Source organism: Cryptomeria japonica, chromosome 2 (genome assembly GCF_030272615.1).
Source record: "Cryptomeria japonica chromosome 2, Sugi_1.0, whole genome shotgun sequence".
Lineage (NCBI taxonomy): Eukaryota > Viridiplantae > Streptophyta > Pinopsida > Cupressales > Cupressaceae > Cryptomeria > Cryptomeria japonica.
Genome location: NC_081406.1, coordinates 68,384,610 through 68,410,818, shown reverse-complemented (window position 1 = coordinate 68,410,818; position 26,209 = coordinate 68,384,610). Strand labels below are relative to the sequence as shown.

At 37.1% G+C, this 26,209-nt stretch overlaps 1 protein-coding gene across 1 annotated transcript in view; it reads left to right on the top strand.

The window, feature by feature from the left end:
• The window catches only part of LOC131060537 (dolichol-phosphate mannose synthase subunit 3), a 54,877-nt gene extending 29,101 nt beyond the window's left edge, over positions 1–25,776 (top strand). The window contains exon 4 of the mRNA XM_057993788.2: positions 25,402–25,776. Coding sequence (XP_057849771.1) covers positions 25,402–25,467 — 66 coding nt within the window. The 3' untranslated portion in view covers positions 25,468–25,776. The remainder of the gene's footprint in view (positions 1–25,401) is intronic.
• Positions 25,777–26,209: the final 433 nt, after the last annotated feature.

The following is a 26,209-nucleotide window of genomic DNA, read 5'->3' as shown; positions in this document are numbered from 1 at the left end:
CTTCATAAAATTAAAATTAAAAATATTGCAAGATTTATAAGCGAAACTATTTAGTCTAGTAATTTGCTTCTCCAAGTAAATGTATAGTTTTTCAGAAAAATAGGATACATGGGTCCCTGGGAAGCACTGCAATAGAAATTGTTTCAATTGTATATAAACTTTATAAAATAAAAATATTGCAAGATTTATAAGTGAAATTATTTAGTCTAGTAATTTGCTTCTCCAAGTAAATGTTGACACATATTCTGGTGTTGGCTTTGTAAAATCAGATGGTGTGATGTATTATGCAATACCATTGTCTACTTTCTTGGGAGAAAACTCTTGCCAGTAATCACTTGGGAGAAGTAGAAATCTTAACCAAACTGGAAGTGTACATGGAAGACCTTGTGCTGGGTTGAAATGCAGGAAACACAGTTTCATAAATCACCTGCTTTCTTCATGAACAGTCGCTCATCTTGGGGGGCCTTATCTTTCTCTTGTTTTGAGGAGAAGATTGCTATTAAATACCCTTTCCGCATCATGAGGATGTCAATAGAACTAGCACGTTTCCAATTATCTCATACCCATAACCTTTGTTTCAGGTCCAAGAAAAATTCCAATGAGTTGGCATATCAAGGCCTCTCCTTGGGCAGACATAGCCTGTTCTCCATATTAAGTACAGAAATTTTCGCCTGGGATGAGTTTCCCATCCTTAGTTAGTAACATATTCTTTTTTGGTAGGAAAATATTGACAAGTTAATTGTCTGTGAGCATTGTGGTCAATAGACTGAAGGAAGTGTTTTTTCTGATCAAAATTTTCTCATTAGAAACTGTAGATCTTAAATTAGAGCCTGATTAAGGGTTGGCTTTGTGGGGATGATACAACCTTCCTTTAGGGTGGTGTTTTTTGGCTGGTTGAGACATCATCATACTGGTTAGGGTGATATGTGAGGTTTTGTGTGAGTTTGGAGAGCACGGACAAGGACAAAGAGGCTTTAGATGGAAGCTCCTGTTTTTTCATAAGTTCAACTCCTTCCAGTTTAGGAATGATGATGACTCAAAGTCAATATGGTCCGATAGCTTTGATTTTTTTTATCTTTCTTGCTCCCATGTTTCAAAACCTAAAGAGATTGTATATCTAATAGTTCTTTATTTGGAACAAGATACGTGTTCACACTGTTTTAAGTTTTTAACCAAATCAGGATTTGTTGTGAAGCTTGTCATGCACCTAAAACCATAAAGCATATGTTCTGTGAGATTTTCTATACTAGTTTAGTTTGGAGAAACATGCTCTAAGGTTAGATAAGAATTATTGATAGAGACATTTACTGGCTGGATATTTGGTTAGACTCTCTGAAGTTATAATCTCAAATTTAAGAATGCAGTTTTGGTTACTGTTTTCATTTGGAATGCTATGGGTTATCTGGAAAATAAAACAAAAAGTAGGGTTCTGTGGCAAGATGCAACGGTCAGCTACCTTTGATATAAAATTCATATATTACCTTAGGTAAAGATTTCAATTCCATTGCAGATTTAAAAAGGTTTGTGTTTGGAATTGATATGGAACCACTGAAAGAAGTTATGTTAGAGGTAAAGGCTCTTAAATTCAGGATTAATATGATGTTGGAGGAAGAGGTAAAGATAAAAGTCTAACATCGAGAAGACATGTAAGAAGACACATTGGTGTCAGGGATCGGATAGCTGAGAGCAATGCAGAATTTACGACATGTTCAGCCACTAAAATGGAGCATTTGGGCATCTCAGGCTTGTGATTCAGCTGGTTGGTGTACTGGGGAATTATTACTCATCCTGTTTGAAGAATTGGTCTACAGAACCCAAGGATGATTCAATTTTTTAGGTTGGATGGGCTGACTATCCTCCACCGCGCAGAATGGTTCTCCTGCTTACAAAGTTTCTAACCATTAAGAGGGAAGTAAGGAATTTTCTGTTGCTGAGTCAGAATCAAATGTCATACAAATTAATACATACTGATATTCCAGATTGCAGGAAATGGAGGTGGAAGAATCCAACCTGACTACATTGAAATTTCATAATGATAAATAACTTGGAGTCTTTGTTCATGATATTGTAATAGCTTTTCATATTTTGTTCTGGGGCCATATTTACAATTGTAGCATTATTTTATATTTTTAACCCTTTTTCTTAATTAAAAATATCTTCACACATGCACTGCTCTATCAATCCCTTACTATGTCCATCATTTTTTAAACTTTTAGAAAAAAAGAGAAATCATATTAATACCTATTTCTTTGTTTTTGTGCTACCTAATCCTCAAAACAATTTCTTCTTCAAGGCATCAATGACTGCTAATAATTTAGTTTTAAAGTTTTAAACATACAAAATTGTGTATTTTGGACAACAAGGCCAATTGATCTTATTAATCAAGAATACAGAAAGATACCATATTCTAACAAGCAATGCCAAAATTTTGAGGTTCCAACAAGCTGATCTTAGCTAGGAAATCCAAGCAGAATAATCTACCCTGTCTTGGCAAATGCTCTTTTGAGCTATTCATGTTGGAAGATCTACATAATTAGTCTAAAGCTAAAAATAGGATTATGACAGCATACAGAACTTCATTATAATCTTGATTTTAGAAAGCATATTGGTAAGAATAAATCACAATGCCCATATTTATTAATCATTAACAAATCAAACTTGCCAATGCTATGATTTGTATACAAGCGTGCACTTATATATAAGAACTTTCTCTCTTTTTTCCTCTCTTTTGATATATATATATATATAGCTCTGCAACATGGGTGTTAACTCGATATATCATACTTTACATACTATCAACATGATCATCTATGTTTCCATCGTCTGTTTCTTCCTCAAAATCGTTGGCTATGATATCAGCAGTATCCTTCAAAAAGTACTCAAGAACTTTTTTATTGGGTAAGGTCCTCCTCACATTTGACTGATGTCTAATTGACATTATCAAGTGAATCCATTAATGCAACTTAGGAGATAGTAATAATCTTTAATGAAAGAGGAAATTAACAAGCACTAAAGATAACATACAAACATAGCCATAAAGATTATTATTATTTCATTTTCTATTGAAGGTGGCTACCGATCAGATTACAAGTTTAATCTGAATATGACCTAAACCATGAGAGGAAACATTGAGGGCACCCTTGAATCAATCTTAGTTATACATTAGTTTGTTTCCATTTAGTCTAAACATAAAAATCATGAAAGTGTTTCACTTTTGCTACAATTTCTTCTCTTGGAGCCTATACATTTATCTTTAATTTTCCCTCCAAACTTAGAAATAAAAAGATTGGATTCATTTGTAAAAATGTACCTGATGGTAGAGTTCTATTGCTACATGACTGTATGCATGGGTTCATACCATGGCAGCTGAGGTGCATCTTTTCCAAAACAGTAAGCTAAGGACAAGGCAACTTGTAATTATTCACATGTTTGTGGGCAACATGAATAGCACAAAGTAAATTTGCAGGCAGAGAAAAATGATTTGCAAGGATATCATATCAAGATGTAATGTGAACATGTCAATCTCACAGAAGACATCAATAAAGTCACTAGACATAACCTCTCCATAAAGGAAGAGAACTGGCCAGTTTCATCCAACCTAGGCTTCGTTACTCCAATAAGCTCCATATACATGGCCTCTCTCAGCTGCAAACCTACACTGTCTAATGCAAAAACAAGAGCCTGTGAAATTCCAGAAAGGATATCCCGTAAGATCCCAGTGAATATAACTTTACACCAATTGAATTAAAGATAAATTCTAGCATCTTTTCAATCTGTACTTTACCAACCTATGCAGTAGATAATGCTTATGATGCTTGAAGCTTAAGATTGTCAATTTCTGCCTCCTTCACATTAACTTGCTCATCAATTTCCTCCTCCTTAACATTAACTTGCTCATCTTAACTTTTTTGAGTTCATCATTAGACTGAAAATGTTCAAGGCCAGTTATGCAAAACCTCCCTGCTTCTGTGAATAATTCTAAAGCAAGAGCAGCTTTTGCCCCTCAATAATAGGCCTAGTTAAACAGTTACATAAGTAAACAGATAAAGGGTCTATGATGTCAATATAACAATCATAGATCAGCACATTAGAACAATTTTTTGCATTGTGCAACAATAATTGTAAAGGAAAATTTGAAATTATTCAAAATCTATAGCTTAAGGTGAATAGACAAATAAATTCCGAGTAAAAATTAATTCTCTCCAAATATTTAAATGAAAAGAAGAAATGAAAAAACCAAAATAATGTGCCTAAAATAATTGAATAAGAAGAAAGAAAAAAAAATAAAAATTATGTCCCTTACATCTGAATCCTAAACCATCTGTCTAACATTAGTATCTTTCTTTGCTTAAAACATGAATAAATTGAACTCATAGGATCTAACTAAATTCATAAACATATAAGCACCTATCATTCCTGGCAACCTTAATATTTTTTGGATTAATCTTCATTGTGTCTTCAGCATCCACCAAATGCATGCCTGTAGTTTCCAAAAAGATTGGCATGGACCCTGTTTGCCAAAACAATTCTATACTCAATGTAGTCTGATATCTTCTGGTTGATTGCCTTGGAGTAGCAATCAATTGCATCAGCATGATGCTTCTTCCCATCTTAATATGCTCGTTCCCTTTTTCCTACAGCAGGAATTGATAATATTAGAAATAAAAATCAATTTAAAGCACAGAAGTTCTTATTTTCACAACCCTACAGAGCGATAAATGACAGGCATTCAAATCATTGTATACAAAACATAAGTTTTGAACTCCAGCTGTGACATCGTCCTTCCTGCAAGCTATAGCAAATATAATATACATCATGGAAGGCACTCAGGACTACGAAGTTCAACAATACAATAAAACATATGCAAATTACAAGATGGAAGAAATAAATTGAGAGTGAAAAATGCATTTTTCCTTTTTAATACGCAACAATCAAGAGTTTGAACCTCTGCTATAAAATGTAAATTTAGACTAGGGTTTACATTTGGTTACAAATTTTCTATGTTTTACTTTCTCAATTGTACATTTCAATTGTACATCTCTCCAACTTCTGCATAGTTAAATACATTTCTCAATAGGTTTTTAAAATGGTAAGGAAATGCTAAATTACTCCTTGAGAGGTGTTGGGACTTTGATCTGCTATTTGCCTGCAGAGAGTTCCTGTTATGCAGAGGTTTGATCACAGGCAATAGAATGGTATTATTTCCCTGTGGGGTAAAATTCGTTGGGAGTTAGACTTGGTGGTTTGGTATGGAGGTATCTCATACCTTATTGAAGCCATGATAGCAATAACATGAGGTTTGGCTGTGTTATGTTTACCGCATCTTGTACTGAGTACATTGCTGAATTACATGCAACATTGCTAGAGTGCATGTGGTGACAACAAAGGATAGGTAGATATTTTGAAAGGTGCTTTGAAATACCATAGCTCATGAGAGTGTTGTCTTTGCTACCACAAGCCATGAGAATGGTCTTGGCAGTACTGCAGAAGGTACATTGCACTATTCTTCTATACCGTGGATGCTTGGAAACAATTCATGACTCCGAACAATTGCGAGAATATCCAAAGTAATTATTATTTTGTTCATTCAGAGATTCCTTGTGGGAGTGACATGTGGTAGCTATAGTGTGACTGTAAGGTCCCAGTTCATGACAGTTGACATTCCACATGCAGTTAGAATGTGGAGTCACTTGTGATTCCTGGAAACGATTCTGTCTAAATCTAGTTTGTGATAGGGAAGGAATAGGTTGATGCTTGAGTGATGCTTGATTGATGATAAAGTGATTTGTGAAGTGGATATGCACAGAGGCTGTACACTGGATGTTTGCAGATTGAGGAAGGCAACATAAGGAGATGACTATACTGTATTTGGATTATGTGTTTACAGATTAATACAATATTTGTCTCTCTTTTGTTGTTGGGTTTTTTCTCAAAAGGGTTTCCCAAGTTAAATCTTGTGTCTTATGTGCTTCGTGGATTGTGTTTGAATTTAATGTTCTTTCATAATGATTTGCTAGATGAATTGACAACAATGCATAAAACTGTAATTTGATGACATAATCTAGAGTTATAGGGCAATTGTGTTACTGATATTTCCCATATTTGGCATCAGAGTTGTATGTCTTTTAGTGTTAGAACCAAATGTTTGAGGGATTGTGGTAGATGTTGAGGGTTTGTTAGATGGAAAGAGGACACCTTTTCTAGTCATTGTGTGTTTTTTGTTGTACTACGATCTTTTGGTGATTATGTGAGAGTTCAAACTTCATGTCATTGGATTCATGTCTCGCACATTGAGATCTGATATTAAAAGATCCACTTGTTAGAATTTAGAATTGTGGAAGTTGAAGATCTCTTGGTGGAGAGAGATCAGCAGACTGATATTTTTGCCAACAAAATCTTTTGTTATGTTAGATGAGGACTAGGTTAAACTAGATAAGAAAGCTAGTAGTACTATTTGTTTGTCTTTCAGATTTTGTTTTCATGATTGTATCAGAAGAACAAAGTTTGTTTATCTGATTAGGGTGCAATAAGTTTATCCCTTTCTTGTGCCTAGTTTTTTCTCAGTTTAATTAGCAAGTGGGATAATTTTGGGTATTTGGTGTGCTATTCCCTTGCAAAGTGTTCCTATTATGCAGAGGATTATTGCAGACAACAGAAAAGTGTTATTTGCTTTTGTGGTAAATTGCTGTAGGAGTTAGACATTGTGGTTTGGTTTGGAGGTGTCTTATACCTTACTGAAGCGATGTTAGCAATTGCTTGAGGTTTGGTTGTGTTATGGTTACTACATTTGTTATAAAGTACATTGTTGGAGTATGTGCAACATAGTTGGTGTATGTGTGTCATTTTTGGTGTGCATGCATCAATAGTAGAGGACAGGTGAATATTTTGGAAGATGCTTTGGATAAGTGCAATTCATGAGACTGTTGTCTTTGCTAGTGTAAGCTATGGGAATGGTCTTGGCAGTATTGCAAAAGACAATTACTATTCTTCTATATATTGGGTATTTGGTCATCAATTGATGACTTGGATCATTTGTGGGAGTATCCAGAATGATGAATGTTTTGTTTCTTTGGAGATTCCTTGTGGGAGTGACATGTGGCAAATATGGCATAATTAGAATGTGGAGTTTGTTGGGATTTTGGGAACCAAGATGATATACATCTAATCTGCAACATGGAAGGATAGGTTGATGCTTGATTGATGAGAAAGTGATTTGTGAAGTGCAAAAGCATAGAGGCTATATGCTAGTTGTATGTAGATTGAGGAAGGCAACATAAGGGGATGACTGTATTGTATTTGGATTATGTGTTTACAGATGAATACAATTGTTGGCTCTCTTTTGTTGTTTTTTCCCTTGAAAGGGTTTCCTAGGTTAAACTCCATGTCTCATGTGTTGTGTTGTTCGTGTGTAAATTCCATGTTCATCCGTAATGTTTCTAGATGAATTGATAACAACACATTAAACTCTAATTTGATCACATAATCTAAAGTCCTAGGGCAATCAGGTTACTGGTATTTCCCACAAGAGGCAGTAGCAAAAGTAGCCATATTTGTCCTCGATAAGGTCATACAACCCCTCACTTCTCCTTAGCTTTTATAGATAAGTGCTTTCATAATTTGGATGTTCTAAAAGATGGTAGCAAAAGCATTTTGAACTCTTCTAATTCAATGTTAAGAAAGCAACTCTTTGAAGGATAATTCTTACAAAGTGTCTTGTAAGTCCAAGTAGATGGAGTTCCCTTTTGGCATCCTTTTATGGAAGTCATCACTAGTTTTTGTTTTTTTGTTTAATTTAATTTTATATTTACAATCCTGGTTTGTATTTAGGTTGAAAACAAGCTTTTGTATATCTACACTGGAAAATGTATTTAAAATGTGTCATGAGCATAGTTTAGAAACTCTTCAACCTGTTGGTTATTTCAACTGATTGTCCTAGAACACCTATGAATTAACCAATCTTTCAATCTATAGGTTCTAAGGTCAGTGACCAACAAACAAGATTCAGCTATTTGTTGAAGTCCTCTGCGCTTTTGGCTCTGCAAAACCAAGGTGGGTCTCCTTTTACAATGCCTAAAGACTTATTTCAAAATATGCACAGACATTGCAATTTATAGTAGAAATTTCCCAATGAAATATACCAAGGAAAGTCTATCAAACCTTGAATCTGGCTATATTCTTGGTATTTTCAATTCACTCAGCAATTGGGAACAAATTTTAAGGTAAACCTACTCCTACAAATAGGAAATTAAAAGGTATTTTGATTTTGAATGTTTTTGAACATGAAATTAACTTTTAAACATGATTGGTGCCTGAATCCTTGGGAAATGGAGTCCATACGCAAATTAGAAACATATCCACATAATAGCATAAACTCAAATCATTTGACCCTTTTCATTTATGCATTACATAAATGTGTCAGCAATTTTAACGACAAAATTCTACTTACCGATCCTAATTGCTCTCACAAAACCACAATAATTTGTTAGCAAAATTTAATTATTTCATTAAAAGAAACCCATGAACACGTTAAACAGTTACAAATAAATTGGAATGACAAATCAAGATATGCTTGATATTTTGATTCATATGAGAAATGTGAGTACAATTTGGAGACAATTTTGTAGTATGTCCATTTCTATTCAAAATGACTGAAGCTATTACATAGGTACACTAATTTTTGCAACTATTCTCTAAGACTCAAAGCTAAACACCGATTATGTCTACCCACTCAGATCAAAATTTCAAAACCCATGCAAATGATCCTGAATTCTCTTTTATAGAAACAAGGGAGCAAAACAAGCTTCACATCAATGTACATGTCACATTTTTATTTGACAAACCTTTACAACTGAAGAATATGCCTAAAGACATCTTTGATAACCATATGAGACAAAAAAGGAGCACTGCCTGAAGGAACCAAAAGGAGTTTGAAACTGTATGAGAATCATAGACTTCGAGGTTGATGCTGCATAATCATTAACTGAAATGGTTGGGGAAGAATCATTTTGAAGCTTTGAAGCACGATATTTGATGATGACTCTTCTCCCTTCAACTGCTTGGACGATGTGGAAAGTTTTCAAACTGAACTTTTCCAGAGAATATAGCAAAGAAACAAATTGACAGGTGGTAGTGAATGGCTGGGAACCACCAAGGCATTGAAATATGATGACCGATTGATCTACACATCAAAATACATTCAGTTCTATTTATTAACTTTAAGGTACCTGTGATCGTATCCTAGATCTGGCAAGGCCCTTATGTAGATGACTGAAATGTAATTGAAATTGTAGTCGTTCCTCTCCTACCATGAAGTGCCTGTTCTAATCATAAATACAACAATACTCCTCCTGCCACTATGCTATGGAAAGATCTAATGGCTGTTTGTATGTCTGCAATTGTTGCACATGGTCTAGACTTTCTCTGCATTTACTATCTAGTACAGCCCTAGCATCCATTGTAAATTTGCCATATCCAATATTATTTGCAATAATATTGTCCAGGACAACATGGTATGTTGCCATCTGCAATTTATTACCATCATCAATTGCTAGCAGAATTATAGGCACACTCATATCAAATTCCTCTTTCCATTCCTCTAAGCTTTTCATTTCATTTTGCTTATTAAATAAGTCAGGAATTGACCAATGCTGCAATGTGTGGAAAGAATCAATTCTTCCTTTGATTGCCTGCTCCTTCGCTTCTACAAATTGAACTTAATTTAATCAACATCTTGATCATTTTCCCTATGGGTTTGATTGAAGGGGGAGCATTTTAAGTGTTGTGTAGCTAGAAGCAATGTTTGGAATGTATGAGCCTGTGGCTGCCACCTATCATACATAGTTTTCAAAATAGGCAAGATGTCTTTACATTGTTGGGCAGCCTGTAACAAGGATTGGTAGCAATCGTAAACATTATCTATCTTATTTATAACCTCTTTTAGCATGTTCTTAAGAGTAATCTGCATGACCTCCAAAGCTTTATCCTTGGCCATTGCTCTAGCCCTGATTAGAAACTCTTCTGAAGATTCCAGTCTTCCTGCATAGTCTTCAATTTTTGCCTTAAGCTTTGCTATTTCATCTGCAGGGGAAACATCTCTTGTGGCAATATAGGGCTGACAGACAATCATTGCACCTGAGGGAATTGGGGGAGGATTTGTCATTCCCTTTTTTTAACCTCAAATATTCCATATACAACTTGTTGTATGCATCATTTGATACAACTTGTTCTTTCTTTATTTAATCCAACTCTTGTTGTTGGCTCTTTGCTACAGCTTTGGCAAACATTGCTGAATGCAAACTGATGGTACTAGCCTCCAAAGCTGATGTATTTTTCAGTGTTTAGACAATTGTATTAGCCTTCGTTTCTTCTACACAATGTAGCAACGTAGGCTTATCTGTCCTTGGAGCTTTGGCCCATTGAGCTTATGATTTAAGCCTAGGGTGATACCCTGTTTCTCTAACACCATGCTCGTTATCAAATTCTGCAACAAACATTGGGTCATCTTGTTTCTTGATCTGTCAAGTAAGAAAATTTCCTTCAAATCCCAGTTTGGAACTAGTAACATGCCACTCTCTTGAACCATTCTTCGTGCCTCATCCGGGCTTATATCAATGTTATCCAGGTTCACTTCATTGAGAGTAGAGGCAGCCATTTCTTCATACTCAGACTCATTCATCTTCATTTTTAACCAAAAGCCCTTAAACTCTAGACTTTTGATAAAATCATCATCCTCCATGAATTGGCAGGCTGCTATCATTCTTTCATCATCTACTTGATCAATAGGGGTAGTTTTGTGCATATCTACCAAGTCTTGTGGCATTTGTGCAATAATATCCTCTCTATGAGGTGATGGCAGAGGTTGATCAACTTCTTTGTCAAAATCGATCATACTTTATCTGTGCAACTTCCTCCGCATCTCCCACCTGCTCTCCAGTTTCCTCATATGGCACTAAGGGAGGCTGATCACCAACCCTTTGCCTCTTATGTGGTGGCTCCCGTGCTGGTTGAGTTGCTGGTTCAACAATTTTAATTCCTTTTGCTTTAGGAGCTTGCAGACTTGAAGGTTGAGGTGTTGTAGCTCGAGCTTTTCCATATACCTTTTCAAAGATATCAAACATAAGATTCATCCTTTTGATTTCATCTTTCTCCTCATAAAAGTAACCAGGGAAATGTGGTTTAACTTCTTCCTTTCTTCCTCAATCCTTAGAAGCATTGCCCTTTTCTTTCTCCTTTGCGATGCCTCTGATGTGTTACGGCAATTTCTAACCACATCCTCATAATGCATTTCATGAAAATAGTGTCCCCTTTTCAGCTTGTCATTCTTTAACGTATCAATATATTTTTCAGGGTCAAAAGGCCTCAATTTGGCACATCTCAAATTATACATGGTCTTAATGTGTTGCTGGACCTGTTCAAGTGTGTCACATCCAATTGTAAAATCAATAAACTTTGTGCACCGTGGCATGTGTGAGCCTTTTCTGTCCTTTTCCATAAGCTCTTTTTCCATACACATAAATTGCCGCATAAACTCTAGATTAATCTTGGGGATACAACCCTTAGCAAGCTAATCTTACTGATAATAGTGTAATCTGAGAAGAAGACCAATCACCAAAATTGTGATTACGACCATCATTAGGTCCCTTGTCCTTTGGCCTTTCATCTCTTGCTCTCCACAAATGTATGATTTTTGGTGGCAATCTAGTGAAAGACGATCCAAACCACCCCATTATCCTCAACACAAAGTGCTCATGAAACACTAGATAATTTGAATTGATACATTGTCTGTCTCACACATAAGTCCAACATTGTATAGGTTGCGGCTTTCCAAATTTATCCACCATTTCCAATCTCATTCTCTTATACCAACTGGACTTATTTTGAAATAAGATTAACACGAGAGAATAATATCTGAAATTAATTACATTGTCAAACTCTCTAACCCTTATCAACCCTTCATAGATTTCAGTGAAGATGTATGAGGCGAAGTTTTACTCAACATTAACATTAGGGTTCTGAATATGTATAGCTATCATCATCATGTTAATTGGCATTTTTTGTGTTAGCATCCTTTCCCAATATTTGACACAAGGCATAATATGACTTGACAAAATAACCTTCAAAAGATGTGAGCTCTAAGGGTTACCATTCAAAGTTTGAAATCCTAGTTATTCTATTTTTGAAAATCTTTTTCTTGTATCTAGGGACTTCATTGCATCTTAAGGTTTGCCTATGCGCCTTGTAGTCTTCTTCAAGCTAATCAAAATCAATGGCTGCTAGGGCTTGCCTATTTAGGTCAAAGCGATCAATGATTGCATATACACTTATATCTACTAGGACAAAACCATCAATTCTCTTGATTGTTTTGCTTATGGGTTCAAACCATTTAACCAAAACCCTAATTAAGTACACCTCTACAAATACATTAGGGACAATCAATCTACCCACATCAAAGAACCGAGGGTTTGATGTTCAGATAGGCTTATCTCTATTGCCATAAAAGAATGAAAACAATTCTCACCCTGAAATTGGAATTATAGCATCTCTACAATTTGCACAAGAACCCTGGAAAGTATTCTTGAGGCTATTCTCCATTGCAGAACCTGGTATGATATTTAACATGTCTTGATGTAGTCCTCTAGGTTTCTTTTCTTTAGCTCTAGAGGATTCCCCCTTCTTTATTGAGGATTCACCCTTCTTTGGCGGCATGATTACTTAATTATTTTACTCAAGAAGAACTAGGGGTTTGCTTGCAAATTCTTGAAAATTTAGTTACAATTGTAATAGAGCACAAAGGAACACCCACAATTTTCTTATATTTCTGACATAAAAGTAGTGTAGACTTACTGAATTTTTGCTATTAAAAACCCTAACTGGTCGCTTGAACACCTTCGCTGTTGCAGAGCTCCTTCACTTGAATTTGATGAATGCAATGAGCCTTGATATGCTAGTATAACCTTTTCTTGTCACATTAACTTTGAAGTCATGCGAAAGTTTGAATTGAATAACCATGCATAACTTCAAATCTTGACCGTTGATCTTTTAATAGTGAACGACAGAGATTGGTCATCCCCTATTTGATTGAATGAGTTGGCAATACTTTTTACATTTTAGCTTACCCTGTAAGCTTGCAGGCAAGTTGGGTCGCACATGGTTCTCCTTGCGGGGCTGTGGGGCACCCTTCTTCGTCTACGGCTGGGCCCACGCACATACGTGGCACCACTCCTCTATCCCGTGGTCCACTCCTTGTCTTAGTCACTACCCTCGTGGGGCTGTGAGGTGTGACTTTCCTTTGAAACCATCAGGCTCACCAACTTTTGTGGCTACCCCACTATCCCACAGTCTACCTCAAACATCGACCACTAGCCTTCGAGACAGTGAGGCAGCTTACACTATGCCTTTCCTTCATGGCCTTGTGTTGACGTGTATTTTATACACAATCATACACAGAATAAAATACCATTAGGCATCTTATCCTCTCTTGAGAAAATAGTCTCTAACTGCTGAAGATCTGCAAAAAGGATCAGTTAGATGGACTCCAAGGTTCTTTTAGTGGGGTCTCCACGTGTGGACAAGCTTTTTAGTGGTATGATGTGATTTGCTGTTTCCTCCAAGGGGTCTTACGTATTCAAAGCTCGAAGATTTTACTAAACTAAAGGAACTTTCAAAAAAAGCAAAAGATAGGGTTTAAGAGGTCTAATCTAGCCTAACCCTATGAACGACTTAGCATGAATGAGATTTGGCAAGACTCAACCAACTTCAATTTTGCCATAAGATAACAACTCAATTGAAATTAGTGCGATCTTCTAAGGTAATAATAATGTTCAATGCATCAAAGACCAAGGACACTACTACGAAGGTACATATCCTAGATACGACAATGCTTGAAGGTTAAAGACTCAAAATGTTCTCCAGTCGACCACGCAAGGCTTTCCTACAATCAGCAAGAAGCTAGTGGTTTGGATTGCGAATCTTACCAAATATCAAATCTCACACTTAGTCTTTCAAATTAACAAACTACTTTGATTGAGCGTGATTCAAGTACATCCAACAACCATGAAGATAACTTAAGAAATTTGCAACAAAACACCATAACTTCAATATTTTATTGATTTCCAAGTCATCATATACAACAATTGCTTGAGTTTCTCTCTTCAAGACTCAATCTTGCTACAAAATAAGAATTACTTCTAACTTTAATCTCTCTATTTCACTCTTATCTGACTATTCGACTATTAACTATTACCAAATGAAATGAAAAATGGGGGTATAAATAGCATCCCCAGTTACAATGAAAGGTCCAGATTGAAAGTAAATCAACGGACAAGATCATGACACCTAAACCCTAATTAGGGTTTGTTACAAATGACCTCCTTTTTACTGAACAATATTAAATACATAGCCAAATATTAAATTCGGCACAAAAATCTAGGAGGTATCAACCAATGAGAAATAAGATGTCATGTCATCTGTAACAACCTTTCATCTAGAATCTTATTCCCTTTCCAATTCTCTTTCTTAGCATATGCAATGAATTTTGTCACGATTCCTTCGATTTCTGTGATTGGAATCTCGGGAAGATTCTTGATACTCTCTTCTAAGTGGATGACCTGATCGAATGCATCTAGAAGAGCTGCGTCCCAAGTAGGTTCAAGTTCCTTCGTTCTATCAATCAGGAGCATGGTGGCATACATCTGATCATACTGTTCATCTGTAACATCTGCGTCTTTGCGAAAGATGATCTTGATTCTATCCTCAAATTCTTGTATATCTACATCTGTCTCGACCTCGATCCTTCTGCCAAGAATGGTACGAAGTACCTCAAATACTCTGTCCTGGATCGGATTGATCACCTCCTCAACTTGACCACATCTAACACTGATGTCCTCGAAGAGAACACTCTTTATATGAAGTAAGGTTGACCACTGAAACAAACTGTGAGAATCACCTTCTAAGATCCTCTCCTGCGTTAAAATTCTTCTGGATGTGTGTCTTATTACCTTCAAGACAGGGATGACAACGTCCTTGGTATGGGCAAATGCAGCTACTGTTGCCATCAATCTGTGAATAATCTCAAAAACTTGGATAGCCTGATGAATGATCTTCGACATCCTTGTAACAAACTCTATGGCCATTGTATGAGATCTATCCATCCAACTACATGTACGCTGGACCAGGTTCCTGAATCTTTCTGCTTCATTGATCGATTGAAGGGGCAATGCTTGCACTGGTGATCTAACTGGATCCTGACGTCCCAAAGGTTCATTGATGTGACTGAAATAAGTCCTCCATGCACCGACCTCTCTCTCAAGCTTTCTATTCTTTTCTACCTCTTCTCTAAGCTTGTCCTTCAATGCCTCAAATGTGTCGGTGGCATCATCTAAAGTCTGCTCTGCTGTGGATGGTCCTAACTCAATAGTCTGTATATGATAGTCTTCTGCTAGGATCTCACCCTCATATTTGTCTGCTGCCGGTGTAGCTATCTGCAGTTTTCTAGATCCAGTCTCATCTCGAATCATCTTGGACATCTTTGTAGCCTTCTTCTTCTCTGTTGTCATATGTGAACGTCCAACAAGGCTCTCTAAATCAATTGCACTGTCCTCGTCCTCAATTACGATCACCCTAGTCAATCTTTCCTTCAACCAATCTGGGATATTCGATCTTGTCTCTTGAACTTGAATTTCTTTATGTACTATTTCTTCTTGTCTGGGAGGAGATGTTACTTCATTATCTTCTTCTAAATCATAGTCTTGGAGAGATCCATCTGACGAAACATGCTGTGCCTGTCCTTCTTCCTGTCTGTCATTCTGTACCATCGACTCCATGGACTCTTCCACTCGAACTGTTCTATTCTCTGGTCTGGAAGAAGTACCTGGTGCTTGATCTTTGTTGGCACCTTGCTTTTTCTTGGAAGACTCTTTCTTTTCCGATCTTTCCTTTCTCTTCGAACCTCTTGAATGGAGATTGCCCTCACTGGCACATCGAAGGTTACCTTCACCTGAATTCCTAGGATTAGGATTGCCTTCACTAACACTTGCTCCACCTTCGGCTGGTTTCTCTTCCAAAGTAAAAGACATAGCTATGCCTTGTTCCCTCAACTTCTGATGCTGAACGTCTACCCATCTGCGAGTACAAGACAAGACCGGTGCCATCAAATCATCTAAATCCACGGCCTCGGGCTCATTCCAATTTAAACTTATTGTTTTGCTTTCTCTATCATGTGAAGACTGGATGTGCCTGCCATTGTCCTGAGCTTGGTCGGCCACTCTGTAAATCCTGCATTTCCTGATGAAATCCAAAGGCAATCTAGAATGTATCTTTTGTTTCACTTCGAGATCATCTAAGAGGTTCATCACAAAATCTTCAATTTGGTGCTCATGTTTAAATCTTCTACCGACCGTCTCCTCTAAATGTCCATGTGGATCAAAACTATTCCTCCAAGCAAAAGATGAAAAAGAATACAAGGCTAACTCCTTCTCTGCGTCATCCATGGCTAAGACATTAGGACATACCTCAACCGAATTACCCAAAATAATAGGTACCTGGACTCCATTCTGATGTCTGTGTCTGAATGCCTTCACATATGCTGCCAACTGCCTTGTTACTTCAAGTAACACAATTCTGTCTGTCGGGTACCTCGGCAACATGTATGGAGGTAAAGGACATCCATGCACTCTAATGTAAGTGAACTTGGGAAACTGAATGAACCAAGCACCATACCTCTTGATGAACTCCTGGGCATCCTGAGATAATCTGATGTGAATCCCTCCTTGCAACGTCCTTGTGATGTTCATCGTGAAAGTATCATTGACTAACTTGTAGTTCTTCCCTGGTGGATGATGCAAGTAGGTATAGGATTCACAAGCTCTGACCTCGCCGGGTCCTCTTCCAATCACTCCTCTGTGGGGTAGTCCTGCGTACTCAACGCTCCTGATTAAGGCATAGATGACGTATGAACTCATGTGGAAGGACTTAGTAGCCCTGAGTCTTCTCAACTGTACGTCTAAGCAATGGCTAATTATTCTAGCCCAATGTATTGTACCCTTTCCTTGAACAATCACCTGGATGAAGTAAAACATCCACTTCTCAAAATAGAAAGCATGAGGTGCTCCTGTAACTCTGTTGAGCATGGTAATCAAATCTCTGTATTCCTCCTGGAAATCAATCCGGTGCGGTGTGTTCGGTACTTTGCTCAGACGGGGACGACTCTTGAGTAGCCAGTTCTTGTTGATTATGCTTAGGCAAGCATCTGGATCATCATCGTACACTGATCTGGCTCCTTCAATGCTCTTGTATATCATGTCCCTGTGCTCTGGAAGATGGAAGGCTTCACTTATAGCTTCCTCTGAAAGGTACGCCAAAGTGTTTCCCTCATTGGACACAATTGTCCTGGACTGTGGATTGTAGTGACGGGCACACTCGATCATCAACTCGTGGCACTGAATAGCTGGAGGAAAACCGGCCGCCTTGATGATGCCACTCTCTATAATTCTCCGGGCGACAGGTGATGGCTTGCCAATGTAAGGGACCTCTCGAAACTTCTTCGTGCTAAAGTTCCCCAAGTTGGTATCTCCAATGTTGCTCCACTTGGACACGATCTTGGTCTCCACTTCTTCGGTCTTCTGATCTTCTTTCATGAGAGCTGAGCGGCTGGTGGATGCTCCCGCCTTTGGGGTCGCCATACCTACACAACGTTTCATTATAAGAAATAGATTTTGCAATAAATAACGGTGAATAAGAGAGACAAAGTTTTTAGGAAACCTCATGATAAGTCTCTAGAGTTATCATTTCCTAAAAACAACGATTGAGCTAAGAGATTCAAAATTCAAAATTTCAAAATTTGGAATATGACGATGAATAAATAAAGCAATAATAATAAATCGCCATACCTCAATAGAGAGCTAACTCTAGAATGCAAAAACAAAATTCGCCTAGGCAAAATTTGAGGTATAAAATAGTCTTCAATGTGGTCTCCTCAAAATTGACTTTGCCACCTCTGGAGTGAACGTGATCTTCAAGTATCGCCTTAGACGTGGTCTTAAATGATCTTCAAATTTGCCTTTGACAAATCGCTCAAACAAATCCTCCAAGTCTTTAGCAAATTCGTCTTAATGTATCCTCAAGTTCGCATTTGATGTGGTCTTCAAATTCGCATTACCCTTGATAACTAAGCGCCACCCTTGGTCTTCAACGTAATTCGCACTCCACACAAGATGATATTAGCGCCACCTTTGGTTTGAAATCGCAACACCTTTGAACACACTTCGCACTATATTCGCCTCCTCTTAATTCGCATGAAGAAAGGTAAAAATGATTATGTGAAAATGAAATCTTTCACCCTTCATATATAGCGCGCTCATCCTTTCACCCCTTAGGCCGACTTGCTTAATAAAACCATTTTTTAAATGATTTGCAATAAAATAACAAGGCCGACTTGCTTAATTGGGCGCTCCAAATCGATTTTATATTAATTAATTAATTAATTATTAATGCCTTGCGTTTTTTAAATGTTAATTTCGATTTTAAATAAAGGCAAAAAATAATTAATAAAAGATAACGCCATATTAAATGCTAAATAAAATGGATATTCAAATTTTAAATTGATTTAGCATTTGAGGAAAGTTCGAATTGCTTACTTGGCGCCAAAACTATGAAAACAAAGGGGACGTACCTCATCGCCCTGGTCCCTTGGAGAGGGACAGGAGCGATCCATTATTTGGTCTGGATTTTTGCATTTTTTACGTCTAACTCCTTCATCTCCACGTTCAATATTGATCATCATGATAGGTTCTTCGAATTTGATCATCTTGCATGTGTGCTTAAGGGCCTCTTTAATGCTCATCGCCCTGGTCCTTGTCCAAAGGACATGAGCGATCTTCTTGTTTCCACGTCCATCTGCATCTTTGTTCCTCGATCTTTCATTATTGGCGAATACCATCCTTTGTTCGTGTCTTTTGCGCTTATTCCATTTGTCTTCATTATGTGTTTGGATGCATTAAAGGGATCATCGCCCTTGTCCCTTGGAGAGGGACAGGAGCGATCCACGTTTTCTCCTTAACCTTGGCAAGTTTAAACTTCAATCTTCGTTGTGATGTCTTCCAAACGATGTCCCTTACCTTGCTTAACCTCGCCTTGCCTCGTTTTTGAAAGAATATGCGTGCTTTTGATGATATCGCCCTGGTCCTTGCCCAAAGGACAGGAGCGATGTGAGCTTTTACCTTGATTGGCCATGTTTGGACGTTCAACACTCTTGCGAATTATCTTCAAACGATGCCTTGGACCATATGCTATCTTATGACGTCTTGACTTAGTTTGAATTTGAAGCAAAACGAGGAATCCGAAGCAAATCGCCCTGGTCCCTTGGAGAGGGACAGGAGCGATATAGTCTCCATGCTCAAAATGATGATCATTTTACGTTCAAAACCCTTGTATATCATCCTTTTATCATACCATGGACCCTCTAAAACATTGCAACATCTTGTCCTTACGTAAATTTTGCATGAAATGACCAATGCATTCAACATCGCCCTGGTCCCTTCCTGAGGGACAGGAGCGAACTAGGCTATAGGGTGTCAATCTCTTCATTTTAACGTCCTTTGAGTGTTTGCGCATGATGAAGACGCCTTGAAATGTCCCTCGCCACCTTGTCTTGACTTGTGTCGACCTTGAACTTTGGAGGAACGACCTTGAACTTGCGTAGGACGTATCATCACCATTGTATCGCCCTGGTCCCTTGGAGAGGGACAGGAGCGATCCTTCCCTTGTGGCCACTATCTCACTTTGCCAGGTTCCAAGTTTATATTCAACGGACTCGTCCCTCTTCACTCTATTCGTCCATGCCTTGACATCATCTGTAACTTTGCAAGAAAAGCAATTATATCAAAAATCGCTCTGGTCCCTTCCTGAGGGACAGGAGCGAACTAGGCATTTAACACTGTTATGGACGTCCCAAAAATCTTCAATTTATATTCAACGCATTTATCTCATGTTTTCCCTTGTTTTTGAACGTAAACTTGCCTTGACCTTTGTCTGGATTTTGCATAATGAAGGAAATCGCTCTGGTCCCTTGGAGAGGGACGAGAGCTACAAGGTACCTCGCCCTGGTCCCTTGGAGAGGGACAGGAGCGATTTAGTCAATATAGGTCATTCTCCTTCGTTTTTGCATCTCAAATTATATTCATTTGGCAAAGCATCTTCCTTCGGACCGTTTCAAATTGTTAAGTTTTCAAAATCTTGCAAGGACAAGGCGAAATTTGAATTGTAGCTCCGGTCCTTCACTGAGGGACAGGAGCGATTTTCCTCCTGGAGGCATTTCTGTGCTCATGAAAATCTTCAATTTATATTCAATGGAAAGATATCGCCGTTCTCCATCACTTCCAACTTGAAATTTGTCTGGACTTTGCAGGGATGATGAGATATTTGAAAATGAGCTCCCGTCCTTCACTGAGGGACAGGAGCGATTTTGCTCCTACAGGCCAAAATAACATGATTTTTCACATTCTAACACTTCACGAGGTGGAAACAAATCAATTCCAATGCCCAGGATCAAAATAAAAAAAAAGTCAAAATTTGGTCAAAATATTCAATCGGACAAAAAATTCACATTTCACCTTCAATACTTAGACAAATTTAAGCTCTGCATTAACATTCCAATTGAAAATTAGACCAATTTGGCGAATTCATTGCATTCAAAATTTGCATCCTAGAAAAGGAAGCTCAAAAGCTCTCAAAAACGATTGGATTTTGGCCTGAAAAGACAAAAATTAAAACCCTAAGGCTTGACCCTAAATCCAGACGACTAACCGACTAACAAAACCCTAAAAAACGAAAGCAAAAGCGAGCGAAAAACGAGCAAAAAGAGGGGGTCCCCATTTGCGATGGGGCGATGTGTGAAATGGTCACAACACCTTGCCATCTCACGGTCTAACTTATTTGCTTACACCAGTCCTTTCTTCCCTTAGCTTTTAGTTGTCACCCCGCCATCCCGCAGGGATCAAGACAATTAAGGGTCACCCCCCACGGGACATGACTTAACAGGGGTTCTATCGAGTAGACAAGTCAACGAGGAAATATTTATGTTACAATGCAAAGACAAAGGGTTTAGGACTTTAGACTTAGGCAAAATTTTTAACATGTCCTAATGACTTTTAGGGGGTAATCTCAAGGCAAATCCAGGACAAAAAGCTGTAAAATTGTGACAATCACAACACAACCTGTAGTTACTCATCGCTGAAAATTCAAAATTCAAAATAAGTTATAATTTAGGAAACTCTAATGTCCCCAAATTGGGATTAACCTATTTGTGCCCAAAATTAACAATTCCAACAATATAATTTATTCTTAATAATAACATATTAAATTAAATTCATTCAATCATTAGTAACCTAAGAAATAATGATCAATTACATAGATTAGTGGATAAGTATATCATATGGAATGTTAAACATTATAACTATCTCACTACCTCATAGTCAATCATAGTTTAGTCTGGTAGGAAAACTCGAAAGGGTGCCAGTAAACTGCCCAGCCTAACTAAGCTTGAGAGTGCGCAGCATCCAATTATGGCAACTCACCCCTCGGCCCACAAGCAGCAGGAACATCCATCTATGATCAGTTCCATCCCTTGGGGTGGTCTACTTAGTTGGGGGGAGGTGGTAAACCACATCTCCCTAGCTTATTTCCCCTAACTTTACATCTGGTTGATTATGGGATAAATATATATACATATATGATCTATTTATTTGAAGAAATATAATATCACTCTTATTCTAATCAATGTCTATGAATACATATAGGAAGATTGATTGTATAAAACATTTAGAGTCTAGACTTCATTCAATCACTTGTATAATGCACAATGGCCGTATGCCTGAATCTGATTCACTTATATCAGATCTGTCCTTGATCGATTGACTTTCTTTTGAAATGATTGCTTGATCATAGAAAATTGTCAAGTCTTATTGATAAGACAATTTTCTGCATATCCGGTCTCATTAGATTTCTTCCTTATATTTCTATTTTCCTCGTATATGGAAGTTATATGTATACCAATTTCTTATGTATACCCATTTCTTATTTTCCATTCTCTGCCTGATGTTCTCAATCAATGAACCCACTCTTTTTTATATCCCTCATGAAAGGATGAGGAGTCGGGATTCTTTACAAAGGATACATCTCCCTCAAGTGATGTGTTCCTTCCTTTCATGCAAATTGCTACCATACCAATCGTTGCCTCCTTAATTCTACTTTGAAAGTTACACACCCTTTCTTTGAAGAATCATTATTCATGTTTAACACCTAATTGTCATCTCCTTTGCTGGGTTAATTAATTACCAATTACTCCATTTTGAAAGACTATGGCAGTTCATGACGGATATTTCCTCAAGATAAATTGCTGATTAGGATGGTATAATCTGGCAGCCTATATATATATATATATTATTTATTATCCATATGTGACGGGGCATGACAGAAACTAATTATATGAATTATGAATGGTCAAGAGAAATGAAAAACCCTTGAACAACTTCAAATCAAAATCCCTCGGAATCCACAAGGTTCTTGGAGAAACTCTGATCCATAGTTTTAGACATTATATTTCTGGGATTGTTAAAATTAATTATTTAATATTATGCTCTTTCTTCATTGTATTGGACAATCTTAATCTATATTGTCAACAATGGGGGGATACTTTTGAATCTTTGATTGCCTTGACAATGGATGGATAATCTTAAAGGCATTTTTTTGTAAATTTTAATACCTATTGAGAATTCCCGTATTCTATACTTTGTTACTAAAAGAAAAAGTTGCAAATGCAAATCAGGCATTACTATAATTTAGTAGCACAAGCAATTAACTTGGAATACTGCAATTAATTTAGTAATATTTTTGTAAAAAGTAACTAAAATGTCCCTGGGTATGTTAGGGGATGGCATGTTTAACACCTAATTGTCATCTCCTTTGCTGGGTTAATTTATTGCCAATTACTGCATTTTGAAAGACTTTGGCAGGTCATGACGGATATTACAATATCCTCAAGATAAATTGCCTATTAGGATGGTATAATCTGGCAGCCCATATATATATATTCTTATGTATTATCCATATGTGACGGGGTATGACAGAAACCAATTATATGAACGGTCAAGAGAAATGAAAAACCCTTGAACAACTTCAAATCAAAAACCCTTGGAGTCCATAAGGTTCTTATAGAGACTCTGATATATAGTTTTAGACATTATATTTCTGGGATTGTTAAAATTAATTATGTGGTTCCCATACTTGTTTATATCATCCCCTATACCGAGCTGCTGGTGGAGGTGCACAAGGAATTTAGGTATGATACAAGCAATACCTCACTCTTTGCAGAGAGGTTGATGATTTCTAGCACAGCTTACATGGTTAATTTCAGAGAAAAAATCTGTCAATTCCATGTATATTGATTTGATATATAGGACCTAAATTTTAGTCTAGGATAAATTCCTTTTTGCTGGTGTGAGAATCGTAAAGGTGGAATGCAATTTTATTTGATGTGTGCAGATTTGAATGTCGCAAGATTGACCCCTTTTGGGCACATAGCTGATTGTGTAATGCATACAGATTTAACACGATTGTAAAGTTCTATCACAAATTCATTTTGCCCAGCAGCTGTATGTTGCCAGATTGATTCCTCCTGTGTGTGATAGATGCAAGGCCTTTATCAAACAATTAACTTTGAGAAAAATTATAAGTAGCTGCCTCCTTGCTGTCCCGAGAATTTAGGAAACTTTTTACTGCCCTCATGTCCCTCAACCTTCCCATTCCAGAAACTTGGAGAAACATTAGCTTTTCTGTATTCTCTTTATTGCATTTCTTCATAAGATCCATGTAAGAAAGGAGGGATACATTTTATGGGCTTCAAAGCAGAACCGCCAGTGCAGGTCATTGGGATTGTATCACCATCCAAGATCTTCAAATCCGCAGTTTCTAGTTTTGGCTCAAATTTATTCTGAACAGGATCAAAGCCAGAGACTTTAAGCTTCTGTCATCCATGGTTGTTGAAAGAGTGTCTTTGGATAAAAATCAAATAAATTTGAAAAACTTAAGTTCAAAGTTGACATCTCTTTGTGGAGCCAGTGGGAAAAACTGTCCTGGAGACTTGTTTGAGAATCAGCAATTTTAGCTTATAGCCTTGGTATTCGTTGCACTTTTAACATCCATGCCTTTGTTGGCTTCTCCCTTTTTCATTGGCATAGAAATTGCTTTCACGGGAGGATGGAGGATTATCAGAATTCAAGGTCCTTTCGGTGCTCAGAATTCTGGAAAATCAAATGCAACAGTGAACAAATCACGGAGCAGCCCATAATGCCTGTTGCAATATGTATTTTATTTGGCAGAGATCCATCTTCCGAAATCTGCAAAGTGGGGCCTGAATCCATTAAATTCACAGATTTAAGTGCCAGATTCTGAACATGCAGCATCACTTTCTATCTTATTGCCCTCCAAAGACAGTATTGGGCTCAACAGCAGCAGTCAGGAGGAAAGAGAAGGAAGAGCAAGAGCTAGATCTGAAGTGCAAAATTTGGTATTGCTTTTGAAGAACAGGGGAGGGGAAGCTACAGAGTCAGTATCACGATAGGGTTTCGACCTTGCTATATTATGCTGAATGAATGACATGTTCACAATTTCTGATATATTTTGTTATATTTAATATATAATATTTCTAACTAATCAACTGTTTAAGGAGTTTCCTGTTAAAAATATTTGTGAAAGCTCCATTCTGCAAAGATTGTAATATAAATTGTTGCTGATTTCTATGAATGACAAGTGTGATGTCATATGCCGATGTTCACAAGCACATAAAATGTTGATGTTCACTGCTAAACAATTCATGTTAATTAAAGATTTTAGATTTTCACAGGTTAACGTAAGAGTAAATGTTAGTACAACTAATTACTGATTTACAAAAGAAGTGTTGCAAGTCTCCTCTGAAACTCCTGTTCAGGGAACTATACATCAAGGATATCCATGTTGATGTTAGTTGGTTGATGTTCATTGACACATAATACGTATCCTTGTGTATTTCAATAACAAGTGAGAGCCTTTTTTATGTTTGAGAGATAGGATATTTTTCGCTTGAATTCCCTTTAATGCTTAATTGTTTGCATTATTTCATAATATTTAGTTCTTTTTGTGCACAAACGCATTTATTCCTTGCCTCATGATTATTGAAGGTTGAAGTTGTGTAGGGTGAAAACTAGCGTGGTTTGCATGGCAAGAGATGATAAAGCTTTTGATTTTACGAATTTTCTACCATTGGAGCTGTTCACAGTTTATCATAGATGTGCACGTGATATAAATTACATTTTTTTCTGTAATCCTACTTATTTTATTTTTCTATTTGTATGTTTTGTGCATCAAATATAGGATATTGCTGAGGCCAAGGCATTTTTAGAGCAACAAGGAGTTGATGTTAGTTCTTCCGACAGTTGACAAAGCCACAACAACAGATATCATGTTAAAATGAGAGTTGATGTGATTTCATATAACAAAAGTACTGTTTCTATATTGATGAGTGAGCAGGAGGAAGATGTGATTATTGATTGACAATAAGACTTCAATTTCATTATGTCGTTTTTGTATAGCACATCTTTGACTTTTCTACTCGGGACTAGAATTTTGTTTATTCTTTTAGCTACCCAAATATTTAGGCTGGGTGGTCAAGCTTGCTTATTGCTTGATGCATCTGAATCGATAAACAGTTTTTCCTTAATCTAAAGTCGTTCCTTATGTTTGAATCAACCATTATATAATTGCTTATTGAAATTTTCGTTTTTAGTGAGTTGCTATCATGCTTAACAAGGGTCCAAGATGCTTAAATATTTGGTAGCATTGATCACTATCTTTCTTGATGACATTATGAAATTTTGGAACCTTAAAGGATACTTTTATTATTAGGGTGTGTGTGCTTTGTTCAGTCAGTATGATGCGATTTTTTAAAGCATTGGCGAAGAGTGCAATGAATTAGGCAGTAGGGCTGAAGAGGGTTCATCTTCATTAGAAGCTCGACTTACTTTTTACAGATCGCTTTCACGTGCTTAACTAGAATGAGCCGAATTGTAATTAAGAAACAAGAAGGGAGGTTCCATTCTATTCATAATGCAAATGCTAGCATGTTTTAAGATGGTTTTTTTTTTGGGCAAATCCCTACACAATCTCATTGTTGAGAAAATAA